The sequence below is a fragment of the Mytilus galloprovincialis genome, chromosome 8 (assembly GCF_965363235.1).
Source record: "Mytilus galloprovincialis chromosome 8, xbMytGall1.hap1.1, whole genome shotgun sequence".
NCBI lineage: Eukaryota > Metazoa > Mollusca > Bivalvia > Mytilida > Mytilidae > Mytilus > Mytilus galloprovincialis.
This window is the reverse complement of record NC_134845.1, coordinates 17,761,124-17,774,794: the sequence shown is the minus strand read 5'-3', so window position 1 is coordinate 17,774,794 and position 13,671 is coordinate 17,761,124. Positions and strand designations below refer to the sequence as shown.

General features: G+C 30.6%; 1 protein-coding gene across 1 annotated transcript in view; it reads right to left on the bottom strand.

Moving 5' to 3' along the window:
• Positions 1-13,591, bottom strand: part of LOC143042975 (von Willebrand factor A domain-containing protein 3B-like) — a 58,695-nt gene extending 45,104 nt beyond the window's left edge. The window contains exons 1-8 of the mRNA XM_076215475.1: positions 13,293-13,591; positions 7,226-7,474; positions 5,383-5,474; positions 4,549-4,799; positions 3,965-4,124; positions 3,176-3,244; positions 2,730-2,836; positions 1,950-2,185 (exon numbers count right to left, since the gene is read on the bottom strand). Coding sequence (XP_076071590.1) covers positions 1,950-2,185; positions 2,730-2,836; positions 3,176-3,244; positions 3,965-4,124; positions 4,549-4,799; positions 5,383-5,474; positions 7,226-7,474; positions 13,293-13,347 — 1,219 coding nt within the window. The 5' untranslated portion in view covers positions 13,348-13,591. The remainder of the gene's footprint in view (positions 1-1,949; positions 2,186-2,729; positions 2,837-3,175; positions 3,245-3,964; positions 4,125-4,548; positions 4,800-5,382; positions 5,475-7,225; positions 7,475-13,292) is intronic.
• Between the last annotated feature and the right edge of the window lie 80 nt (positions 13,592-13,671).

The following is a 13,671-nucleotide window of genomic DNA, read 5'->3' as shown; positions in this document are numbered from 1 at the left end:
TGCTATCATAAAATCAATAATTTCTCATTTTCCTTCAATCAATATAAAGTCATTTATTTATATCAATAATTTATCTTTTATCAATACCAGGTTAATTCTCTTTTAATTGATGTTGTTACAAAAAGAATATATCTCACATGCCCTTTTTAATTTCAATCTAATGAAAACCAATTAACAGTAAAAGTTTAATTAGTTAAAATATGGCAGAATATAACGGGCAAGTTTGTTCAAATATTGAAATATTTGTTAACTAGAGGCTCTCAAGAGCCTGTGTTGCTTACCTTGGTCTATGTGCATATTAAATAATGGACACAGATAAATTCATGACAAAATTGTGTTTTAGTGATGGTGATGTGTTTGTAGATCTTACTTTACTGAGCATTCTTGTTGCTATAATTATCTCTATCTATAATAAACTTGGCCCAGTAATTACAGTGGAAAATATTTTGTAAAAATTTATGAAAATTGTTAAAAATAGACTATACAGGGCAATATCTCCTTAATGGGGTCAATTGACAATTTTGGTCATGTTGACTTATATGTAAATCTTACTTTGCTGAACATTATTGCTGTTTACAGTTTATCTCTATCTATATATATAATAATATTCAAGATAATAACCAAAATCTGCAAAATTTCCTTAAAGTTACTAATTCGGGGGCAGCAACCCAACAACAGGTTGTCCAATTGGTCTGAAAATTTCAAGGCACATAGATATTGACCTGATAAACAATTTAGATTTGCTCTAAATCTTTTGGTTTCAGAGATATAAGCCAAAACCTACATTTTACCCCTATGTTATATTTTTAGCCATGGCGGCCATCTCGGTTGGTTGGCCGGGTCATTGGACACATTTTTTAAACTGAATACCTCCATGATGATTGTGGCTAAGTTTGGATAAATTTGGCCGAGTAGTTTCGGAGGAGAAGCTTTTTTATAAAGATTATTAAAATTTTAGAAAAATGGTTAAAAATTTACTATAAAGAGCAATTACTCCTTAAGGGGTCAACCGACAATTTTGGTCATGTTGACTTATTTGTAGATCTTACTTTGCTGAACATTATTGCTGTTTACTGTTTATCTCTATCTATAATAATATTCAACCAAAAACTGAAAAATTTCCTTAAATTACTAATTCGGGGGCAGCAACCCAACAACAGGTTGTCAGATTTGTCTGAAAATTTCAGGGCAGATAGATCTTGACCTAATACACAATTTTACCCAGACAGATTTGCTCTAAATGCTTTGGTTTCAGAGATACAAGCCAAAACAAACTAGATACCCAAATGATGATTGTGGCCAAGTTTGGTTAAATTTGGCCCAGTAGTTTCAGAGGAGAAAATTTTTGTAAAAGTTTACAGATGACGGAAGCCAAGTGATGAGAAAAGCTCACTTGACCTTTCAGGTCAGGTGAGCTAATAATAATGAATGGTACAATAAATGGTCTGGTATGATTATATGTATGTTATGGGACTTTTCAAAGAGTTATAATGAAAACTTTAAAAACCCAGAAGATATGAATAACATATTGTGCTTTAGTGGTTCTTAGAATTTGCAATACTCTAAAATTAGTGTTAATATGATCAAAATCACAATTTTTATTCTTTCCTTGTGAAATTCCATTTGAACAGGGGGAAAAAATCATGGATGAAACTTTGATGTCCTTTAAACATATTAAGTGATTTCAAAATGTTGTAAAATAAAATTAAGTATATTCATCAAAATAGAATATATCCTCTTCAAAATTTGTATAAAGATTTAGGCATTTGGGCATAGACAATATATGGGAAAGTAATAATGACAATAAATGCATAAAGTAAGAGACAAAAATAAATCACAAATCCCTTTAATCAGTAAATAGTATTAATTACAAAAACGGTGATGCTTTGAGATGAAAACTGCTCTATTTTATGATAACATTTCAAATGAAATGATTTCATCACACTCACCAACAATAACTTTAGGTTCAGGCACTTCTTCCATTATAGCTTGTACTTGAGCAATAGTGTTCCTTGTTTCCTCTATCTCCTCAAACAATAAAGCTACATCCTCTCTCATCCCTGCCCCAGGAGGAACTCCACCATAGGTACGTTTCTTCAGCACTATGTTAGCTCTATTGTTACGAGGGTCAATAGGAGAGGATTCATAACTATCCATCTCCATTATCACAGAATAAGCATGAAATCTAATAAAAATAAGAGCAAAATTATATTAAGTTGGTACCAAACACCTTGCCTAAAATTAATTTGGCTCGTTTAATTTCCATAAAATTTTAACAAAATATTTAATTTGATCCTTTGACAAAAATAAAAAATTTCATAAAACTTGAACCACTATTTATCAGAAAAAATTCATTGAATATATATCAGTTTGACAAACACTAATTCTAATCATTGAGAAGTTTAATATTTCGCTAACAATAGAATGTGATTCGAACAATCATCTGATTTTTACATAGTTATCTCCCTGTAGTGTTATGTATATACCCTAAATTATTAAATATTTCCACAAAAAAATTGTGTCAAGACTAGCTAAATATTTATATTTTTATGAAGGCCTACAAACAGCAAGTTATAATGGAACAAATAATAGTATCTTCCACATTCATTCTTATTTATTATAAATACACTGGCTATACACCTAGCCATTTAAACTCCAAAATAAACCCTCCTCTTTTGCAATTTTTCTACAACGCATCCATTTCACAACAGTAAATTCCATATACTTACTTGGCACAAGTTCTGTCAGCAAAGTCTTTAAGGAATCTTACAGTAGCAGAGTCATCACAATTAAAGGCAACAGTGTGGACAGGCACTTTGTGGTGTAGTTCTCTCACCTACAATATAAGTATTAAAATAATTATCTACATCTTTGATTAAAATAACCATGATATCTTTTTATATCTGAGCTATATAGAAATGAGTAGCTTCTCTTCTATGTTTTCCCATAACAATTTGGTCAACTGTCTAATAAAAGGTAAAAACATTCCGCCATCCCCCTTTTTATTCTACGAAAAGTTTATAAAAATTTTAAAATATAGCATCTCTGAATTCTCATTGCTTGAAAGAATACATCTGTACTTTTGATATTAAACCAATAATTACTAGTTTGACTATTTTGACATGACAAAAACAAACAATTGTCTGACAGAGGTAAAGCTGACCAAAGAACTTACCTTTTCTTTCAATATTTCTTTACATGTTTCTATAGCAGTCCCTTCAGTAAACAGATAAATAGCCTCATTCTACAAGTATTCAAAATAAAACTAGAGAAAATGTTTACACAACTTTACTCCTAAATGTTATTCAATATACTGATTTATTTTTTGTTTAGGCATTTACTAGTTCAAATTTTTCTTTTTCACTTTAACCTTCAAACTGTTAAATGTCCATTTGAAATTAATAAATCTTTGTTTATATTCAATTTGATGTATCGTTTTTCAAATAACCTAACAAACCAGCATTCATTAATGTTATATGATCCTTCAACTTTAACAAAATAGTTGAATATGTTTTGCACACTTGAATGGCTAGGTTTTACAATAAATCATATGTACATATAGACTTTTTTTTAAAAAGAAAACCCTTTAATACACATAATATAAATAGAATTAAAAAAAAAAGGTGAAAATCTACAAATATGTAAAAGGACTAAAATTATAGACAGCAACCAAGGTAAAACAAACAAGATGAATAATTTAACAGTATGCAAATATTGAACTCACATATACATATATATATGTTGAATGATTTAGATTGATGATAAATCCAATATAACATTAGTTGACAGAGGTTATTATTGATGTTTAAGAGGTCTGATTTGTTGATATTTGGTGGTGTGTCAGAGGTATTATTAAGATATATTGAAAATTGAATGGTATGGATAGAGACTGATATCTAGCAAAACCTTTCATTCAGACTGAGTAATAATTTTAAAACATCTTCAAGTTCTGTTATAAACTTACATTAGGGTCCATGGAAGCCTTTATAATAGCTTCACATGTTGACGTCTTGGCCACTGGTGCTAATCTATCTAGTCCCCAGACCCAGTCCACTGCACCTTGTATGGTATCATGTGTCACAGGAACACATTCTGGTTGGTATTTCTCTATATCATCTGTGGACCTGTTATAACAAAAAAAAATCTTATAAAATTTGGGACGGTATATCATGGCTTTATTCCCTGATGCCATTCATCAAGTATAAACACTGTCTGCTTATGACTGCATCTAATATCCTAATGTAGATTTGCATTTCCTGAAATTCAGCTATCATGACTTTTTAGCAATATTAGACATAGGTTAAAAATACATGATTTCATAGCTTTCCATTTCAGTCAAATCAGATAAAGTTGACTTTCAGTTTTACACCAATGTTAATTTACTTGGAACAAATGCTCAAATACAATGTTCTAATGGTTGGAGATTGAAGTATTTAGAAGCAATGCCTTTATACAAAATTGCAATATTTTAAATGAAATATTTAACATTGACGTTAAACTATGATTCCATTGTGCATGTTTTATTCAATATTTATAATATAACTATACCTTATCAAATTAAACTTGACAACTTGAGTTAGTTGTTCGTAAATCACTCTCTCTAAAGCCATTCTGTATTGGTCAAAGTGAATGGGAGACATATTTCTTATATCAAGGACAATGGTCAATGCTTTCTCTTCTATCACACCAAACAAACGTCTACTCTCTGTTGTCAGCCATTCCAGTCTTCGTTTGAACAACAGCAACGACTGATTAAGGCGTGCTTCAATCTGTCGTAACTGATCTCTACTGCAGGTTATCTGAAAAGAACATTGAAGAATTTTTCATTTTAAAACTAGTTGTAATTAAAAAAGTATATTGCAATAACTTTATTTTTCTAAATATAATTTGAAAAAAGAAAAATACCATAAAATATCAGTCTAGATAAAAACATTGTTCAAACACTAGATAAAGGGAGATAACAACGATCTTTTAGTTTAAACTGTAAAATATCCAAGAAGGCATCAGTAATTCTATACACCAATTTAAAAGACTGGAAACAGTGCTTGTAAAGTTTACTCTCTGTGTTTTAAAAAAATGTATATCGTGAAACTAAATAAGATATATTAATACATTTATTATGCATAAGGAAAATGTCTGAATAATGGTCTATGTCTATGGAACAGTAGTTGGGAAAGATTTTAGTGCATACTGATATAGTGGGAATTTCTCCCTGCATTGAAGACCTGTTGGTGACCTTCTGCTGTTGTCTGTTCTATGGTCGGGTTGTTGTCTGTTTGACACATTCCCCATTTCCATTCTCAATTTTATTGTATTATTTCTTTGATTGTTTCATTTACAAATTAAGATGAAATGTGCATATATACAAATATTTATACTTACATTGAAGGTTTTACCATCAGGTCTTAATATCTGATGGAAAAGGCCATCTGCATACCTGGAACTGATTGGTCTTTTTAGCGATCTATCGAAATCTACAAAAAAAGAAATGCATGTAACTAAAGAGATCAAAGAAACAAACCATGACTCAGGGGCGGATCCAGCCAATTTTAAAAGGGGGGTTCCATCTATATGTACCCATTCAAATGCAATGATCGCCCAAAAAAAATAGAGAGGGTTCCAACCCCATGACACCCCCTACCCCTTCTGGATCCACCACTGTGACTGTCACATTAAACTACATAGATGATGTCAAATGGAGCCAGTTATCAATTATTTTGTCATAAGATATACTTTATTAAAAAAAATCTTAATAATATGTGTACCATATATATATTTGACATGTATATGATAAAAAGGTAAAATTAATAAATAAACACATGAAACAAGGGCAATTTAATCAATTAATTTGTTTTATTTCATTACAAACTCTATAATTCTCTAGATCTTGACTCTAGTTTCCAGGGTAAACTCATTCATCAATCATTTTATTAGGAATCAATTATAGGTTTAATTAAAACAGAGATTAAATATCTGATTTTCTTATTAATTAATTTGTAATCTTGAAAAAATGCAGCTATTTCCTGTTTGCTAATCGTTTGAAATCTTAATCAATTATACGCAAAGATACAGGTCCAGACCAGGTATTGGCCTTTTTCAAATGACAACAGAGGAAATACTTTTCTAAAGTAGATACAAACCAACACATTTATTATTTAAATAATAGTATGACACCACACAGAGCAAAGTCTATCTAATGCAATTTAGTTAGCACTTTAATAATACCAAAAGCTTTCAATATAACTGTAGCTTGATTTTCCAACAGGTAATATGAGTAACCTTCAAAGGTAGCAGTCATATTTAAAGACTGCACCATAAATTCTATGTTAAATACCCTTTATCATGTTTATTGCTTGTGCAAATTGATGAAGTATGAAAAATATATTGTAGGGTAATAAAATAATCAATTAAATAGGTGTAAAACGCTGTAATAGCTCACATTTAATCCCTGGAAGACATTTATTTTGTTTTCAATAATGGGTTTACACAAATACAAAAATAAATTGTTAAATTCAAATTTTTTAACTGATTTGAACTGAACGATTGAACAAAATATTCAACTTTTAAAGAAAAGAAATTTTATAAAAGTTTTCACACCTCACTAAACTCATAACTTTATTCTCGATTTAATATCATACAAAAGTGTATGTATTTCAGAGCTATAAAGTTTATATCTTATCATTCTGATTATAAATCGTCATTGTTAGATTTTGACTGTTTTATGTGGTAGATTTTGTTTACATCCTTTCTACTAAGAGATAACAAAACAGAGATGTGTGTATCAATATATTTCAATGCATTGCTTATATAATCGTTGTCACTATAACATGTAAATATTTGCCTAAATGATTTATGTTTTCTTACTTTATTGATAAATATTTAAATTGATGTGCAGTTTTATTTCTTTTGCTGCAATTCTTATGCAATAAATTTGTATATATGAATGTGTGTGTAACTACAATGATCGACTAACTTTATCTTCATATGCAATCATAAAAAAATCCTTGGAGATTTGCAAGGTCTTGACAATGAAGTTTCTAGGTGTTCAAATTTATTAGACAATTTTTTTAGTACTGCATCATCTTTACAAAGTACAGATAAAATTTGGATTACATTAGGCGAGACAGATTATCATAAATAGTTTTTAAATTTCAGTCAGGAATAAATTGATGGCCAATTTGAAATGCTGATTTAAATGTAGAAAACACAAACTACTACAACTTACCATCACTAACTTTGAACCCTATAACTGGTAGAACCTGATACAGCGTTAGTTTACTCCTCCGTAACCCGTACTGGGAGATCCATTTCTTGGAATTGACGAGAGATCTGACATCCATTTCCCATGTTTGTGTGGGAGTTTTCTGTAAGCTGACTTCTGGATTGTATTCTTCTACTGCTCTTTCTGTATTTTCAATCCCAACTTGAATCTTTGATGCATAAGGTGTCTTGTATTCAATATCAAATGATACATCTGAAATAAGTGTTCTATACATCAACAAAGTACACTGTGACATTTTTATACATATAATATGTATGTTTCTTGAATTTGACAACCTTTTTAATTAACGCTGAAGTCCTGAGCCATGTACGGTGTTAAAACAAAGAACAACCAAAAAAAAACGTTCAAATAGTAACAAAATATCATCTGATTATGGTCCCAATTCTTTACTGTATCTCTCAGACACATAAAGTGTTACAAGAGGAATTCAATACACATTCAAAGGACATTCCTTTCAGAATCAAATTCTTTCCATAACCTTTCTTAATGTTCAGTAACTCATGGTGAGTTTATGTTCTAATAGCAATGAAACAACAATTCAACATTTATATCATAGGTCTAACACAAAATTATACAAAAGGTATGTATTTTTTTGCAGTATGAAACTAGAATCCAGTGTTTCCCTAGTGTGTTTTAGCACCGTAGACTATTTATCAGTAATGAAATGCCATATTACTTAAATGAGATGCAGTACTGCTATCTGAAATGAATTTCTTATAGACTGTGTTATATATATGGATGGGATGATATCATATGATTTCTAGAAACAGGATGGTATATCAAAATTCTCTGTACCAGGATACTATATGAAATTTGTTGGTTGTAAATTCAGCAAATGCCAAATCATTATTTTTCACAAAATTTCAAACGCACATACAATAGATCATCATGGATATGTAGATTAAAATAGGGATATCATGAATTATTCTTATACACTCTGGTATATATTAGGAGTACTTCAAGTGGAACATAAGATTCATGCTACTTTAATTCGAGTTAAAACCGATTTTAAAACAGAAAACATATATTTCATCATTTTGCGTATTATACATATTATAGGATTGTCAGTTTTCCTATCGAAGGTCAGTGGTTTTCTCCAGGCACTCCTGCTTCCTCCACCAGTAAAAACTGGCCACCACGACATAGCCAAAATGCGGTGCTTAAAGTGGCGTTAAAACAACAAAATCCACAAAAAATCAAAAACTGTATTACCGGGTATACAAATTCAATTTATCTAATCTTATTACTTTTTACAAGTAAATTTTCATCAAAAATGTTAAACTAACTGTGACTTTTTTGGTATTTAATTAAATGGAAGTTATTAATTCTATGTGATTAATGGCTCTCATTCAGGTATAATGCATAATATTGGATATTAAATGTTTCTCCCATTTACTGGTCAAATGTAAATAAAGGATGCAAACAAGACATTTGTGCATTAGGAATCGATCAGAACTTGATTGGATATTTCTGTAACCAATGGTAATTGGTATACATGTAAGATAATAATAACAAATTATCAATTGCTCTTACTGTAAAAAGACATAAAATTTTCATATCTTTAAAAATAAATTATCAAACAATTTGATTGTTTTGCTTGATGTTTAACAATTACTGTCACATGGTTAACTTCCAAGGTTCCAGAATGACAAATTAATATTTAAAAGCATATTGATCATGTCCTTAAACAAGACTTTTAACAAACATTATTATTTATTATTCAAAAGTAAAAAAAACTAGAGTTCTGTTTCTCGATCTACCTAAACTAAATTTTTCTTTCCTACCCTAACATATTATATGATTATTTGGTCATATTTGATTAAGCAAAACTAAAGTCCAAGCTTTTTCCTACATTGTATATGTCTAACATGTCTAAGATAAGCTTCTTTTCTCTCAGGATCAAGGCAGGAGACACTGAAGGAAGGAAACCAGTATATATTTTTTGGCCTATTAAAAGTGTATAAACATAAGGGCCTACTTCGATTCGTCCAATTTGGGTTACTGAAGTTAAATTCTTAGGTTTGATTGCGCATGCCTCAAGAGCATATCAATAAATCAAAAACTCTGGTGGAGAGTTACTCGATATCCATTGTTTACCTTAAAAGTAATAACATGGATGAATTTAGGATACTAAACCATATTTTTAGTGATGATGAATAAACGATGGCAGTTCAGTATATAATTGATTCTAACCAAATCTTAATAATATTATTGACAACTTTGTTGCCCACAGACCTTTTTTTACCTCAGCGGGAAAATTCAAAGTTTTTGTTTATTTCGGATCACTTGATTCGATGATTTTTTCCCCCTGGGATACCAGGATCAGACCGCTTATAACCACCCCAAATAAGGGTGTGTGTAGGCTGAGGCAGAGCATATATAGGATATATTATGGAAAGGGGCAAAGAGTGTCCTAATAAGAGCAGAACAGTGAACTGATTTTGACAATAACAGTTAACAGCTAAAAAAAATATTCACTATAGCCGATAACAATGAATAAAATGCCCAGAACACAAGAACAGTCAAACGTCACCTTGCCCCCTTTCTGAAAAGTATAACAGAGGTACACATGTGTATATTTTAGTGATTTTTGTTACACTTAATTGACATTGATGTATTACAATAGATATGTATTGTGGTTTTTTAATGTGACTATTGTAATTGAACACTTAAACTTCTATTTCGTCACATAAAATGGCTTTTAAAATTCGTTTAAAACATAAAAATATTTTAGAAAAAGCACTCTCGTCTCTTTCATCGCCATCTTGCCGTTTAACTCGACTCGATTAAACCTGGTCAGGGGCAGGGTTGATATCGAGTTAACTCGAGGGTTGTAAAATTATAAAACTCTGGTACTTAGATTGCAACTCTAGTAACTCGGGTTAATTGATAAGGTTTTCCAAATATTTGGTTCAAATGAATGCTTATGAGTATGAAGAAACATCAAATTTACTGTTACTTATACGAAAGAAAAATGCTTCCAGTTAGAAGGAGGCCAGTGATACTACTATCATTGTGGTGTCATGTTTAATTATGCATACAATAGCATAAATAAAAGAAGAATATGTCTGAAGAAAAGAATGCCCGCTCTGAAGCTTTGCAATATTCCCACTTAAAAAGGGACATAACTCTAGATCTGTGAACAGTAAAGCAACTCATAGCCAAAATTTTATCTTTAACTGTATATTTGTGGTTTTAGCTTAGTGGGTGAGTTTTATAAAATTTGCATGAAGAAAATGAAAAGCTAAGTGTTGAAGGCTGTACATTTGTGTACCATTGACCTATAATGGTTTACTTTTATAAATTGTTACTTGGATGGAGAGTTGTCTCATTGGCACTCATACCATATCTTCCTATATATCTAAACACTTCATTTCATAAAATTACAAACAGGCATACTGGCATACAAATATATAATTATGAACATGATGAAAGCTTTGTCTAGATTCAGTACATTGCAAGCTACAAAAATAAGCTCTATGGAGGTTCAAATCAAAATGAAGTTATAAATGTACCACTCAAAATAGTCTTATAATGATCATTGATGTTACATCCCAGCTCCTTTGTTCTAACAGGGGTGATCTGAGCCGGATCACCCCAGTTTAAGTTTCTTTGTTATGCATGCTTTCCTTTGTTCTGTAACATTTTGGCAGGAATGTCAAATCCAGTATAAAACTTATAATTAATTATACGGAGAAAACTATGTATCAAAATTCACGTAGAAAAAATCCAGTGTATATGCTGGGATTCGAACTCAAGACCTTTAGCATATCAAGCCACGGCACATACCACTTCACCAGGACGACTGGATACGAACAATCAGAAATTTAACATACTTAAAGGAAGCAAGATATTTTTATAACTGGGGCGAGTTGGCAGACCTTTACTCAGTGGGGTTTAAATCTTTTTCGTTAAATAAATGAGTTGTCAGACTGATTGTTCAATTTGATTTTACACTTTTTTAAAGTTGGGCGAGTCGGTTACAAGAGTGGGGCGATTTTTTCATTAAGTGACGATATAGTGTGGGCCGATTGGCCAGTGGGGCGAGTTGACATTGTTTGATAACTACTCATCGTGTTAGGGGTTCATAGAGGGTATACATCATATAGTAATATATAAAGTATATTATAATGGTTGTGTGGCGTTCTAAACTAGATTTTATGAATTGTAAATGGTTTTCGGTCTAATCTAAAACAGCTGGGATGTAAAATAGTTATCCCAATCGGACTTGGTGTGTCAGTGTAAGATCACCCTCTGGCCTCCGGCCATCGGGATGATCTTACACTGACACACCGCGTCCTTATGGGATAACTATTAAATAGACCATTGATGATAGTAAATAGCCACGAGAAAAAGATAAAGAGACTACTGCTAACACCAACAACAAAAAAACACAAAAAACTACTGATTGGTTGGCAATATTGAATACTATTCATTACTGTTGAAATCAAATTAAAGAATATTTCAAATACATGTACATGTATACATTGTGCTCATCTGATCAATTCCAGTGATATATGATTTAAAATATTGTTTAGTTTAATCAGTTAGAGATTTTTAGAGCACATTAGAAGGGATAAACAGTACAAAGCAATGGAATCCAATAGCTGATGTAATAAAAAAATAAAATAATCCTAAAACATTTAAAAATTGAATTCAAGATTTTTCAAATAAAAATGTAAAAAATTGAAATAAAAATTATTTTGATAACAATTTGATAAGGTAAGATTGTGTAGGCTGGGTCTTAGCTGAAAGTTCTAATCTTCGTTACTATTTAATTTCAACTGTATAATAGACAATTTAATTGCATTTAAAATCAATACAAAATTGTCAAATACCTGTTTCTTCAGGTAGAAGTGTAAATAGATTTACATTGTAGTTTAATAATTTACTTTGTGTCTTATCTTTTAAACTTTTTAAGGTGAGCATTTTGATATTATTATTCTTCCTCCCAGCAAGAAAGTGTTATTATATAACATGTATTGATCTTTCTGGCCATGTTGTCCTGCTAATGTAAATATGATTAAGTATTAAAACTAAAATTTGTGTTTTGTTGTCACTCATCATGTTCTGTTAAAACTTTTTAAATATAAGCAGATTTAAAATGGACAATGTGTTTTTCACTCAATATATATTTACTTTATGTCCTTTTTAAACTTTAATGCAAGACAATTTATTCCCTATAATATTTCACTGAAGTATTTAAAAACAGAATGGCTGTTTCTCGTTGGCCTATAAATGTTCTCAATAATGTTTTGTGCTATTTACACATTCAGAATACAAACGATAACATATTGACTTGCTGTTAAATTGAATTTGAGAAGGTGAGAATTAAACTTTGTCCACAATTAAATGATCCATAAAAGTTTAATGTTGAAAAGTGTGTTAATAGAATATTGGCTTGCATAATATCATAAAATCTAATATGACTCATTCTTAAGTAAAAAATAATTTAAACAATGATAAACAAGATCAAGCAAGCGCCATCACATTTCTTTTACATCTTGATAATAAGACCTTGAAAAAATATATATTTAGGGATTAATGTATTATTACATTGTATTAAATCTTCCTGATTTTTAGGTCTTTCCACTTTTCGTGGAAAGACCTTTTGAAAGTGGAAAGACCTTTTGTTTTTCTTCTGATTAATTTATTATTATTATTTTTTTTTCTTTCTTCTGCCGTCTGAGATGCTTTTTTGTCTTACAACATATCAAATGGATTTTTGGCCAATGATGTTGTACAGTAATGGGGGTTTCAAAACTCACCCTGTGTGACCGAATACTGATTCTTATGGGAGTTGATACAGCCAAATTTATACAAACCTTAGGGAGCTCAACTACATGTACCTCCCGTTGAGTAAAAGCCAGAATTGGTATCTTCAACGTATACATACAGATACAGATACCTCATATAATATGTCAATAGTCATGCATTTGTCAAATCTTAATTATAACCTGCATATATATATACAATGTTTTTTTGCATTAATTTTAAATTAATCACTTACGGTCTGAATAAGCATTCTTTCTGTAAGGATCTAATGCATACAAAGCTGCTGTCATCTTTAAGTTTTAAGTGTGAATGATTAAACTCCAAGAGATTTGATTTTGACACTTTTCACTATCACAAATATCAATAAAATATGATTGAAGGTTTAAAACATTAGCAAAAGATTCACAATTATTTTTTCTAAAACCGCACAGAAAATTCTCAAATTACATTGTCCTGACTTTTTATCGACAATTCTCGATTTTTAAGTTCAAATTCGCCGACCCCTGCATCGCCATATTGTACACAACCACAGTTGCTTGGCATTCGGTTTTCTCTATAGTTTTCTAGTCTAACTTCATATTAAATAGAATTGATAGGAAACTCCAGAGATTTTT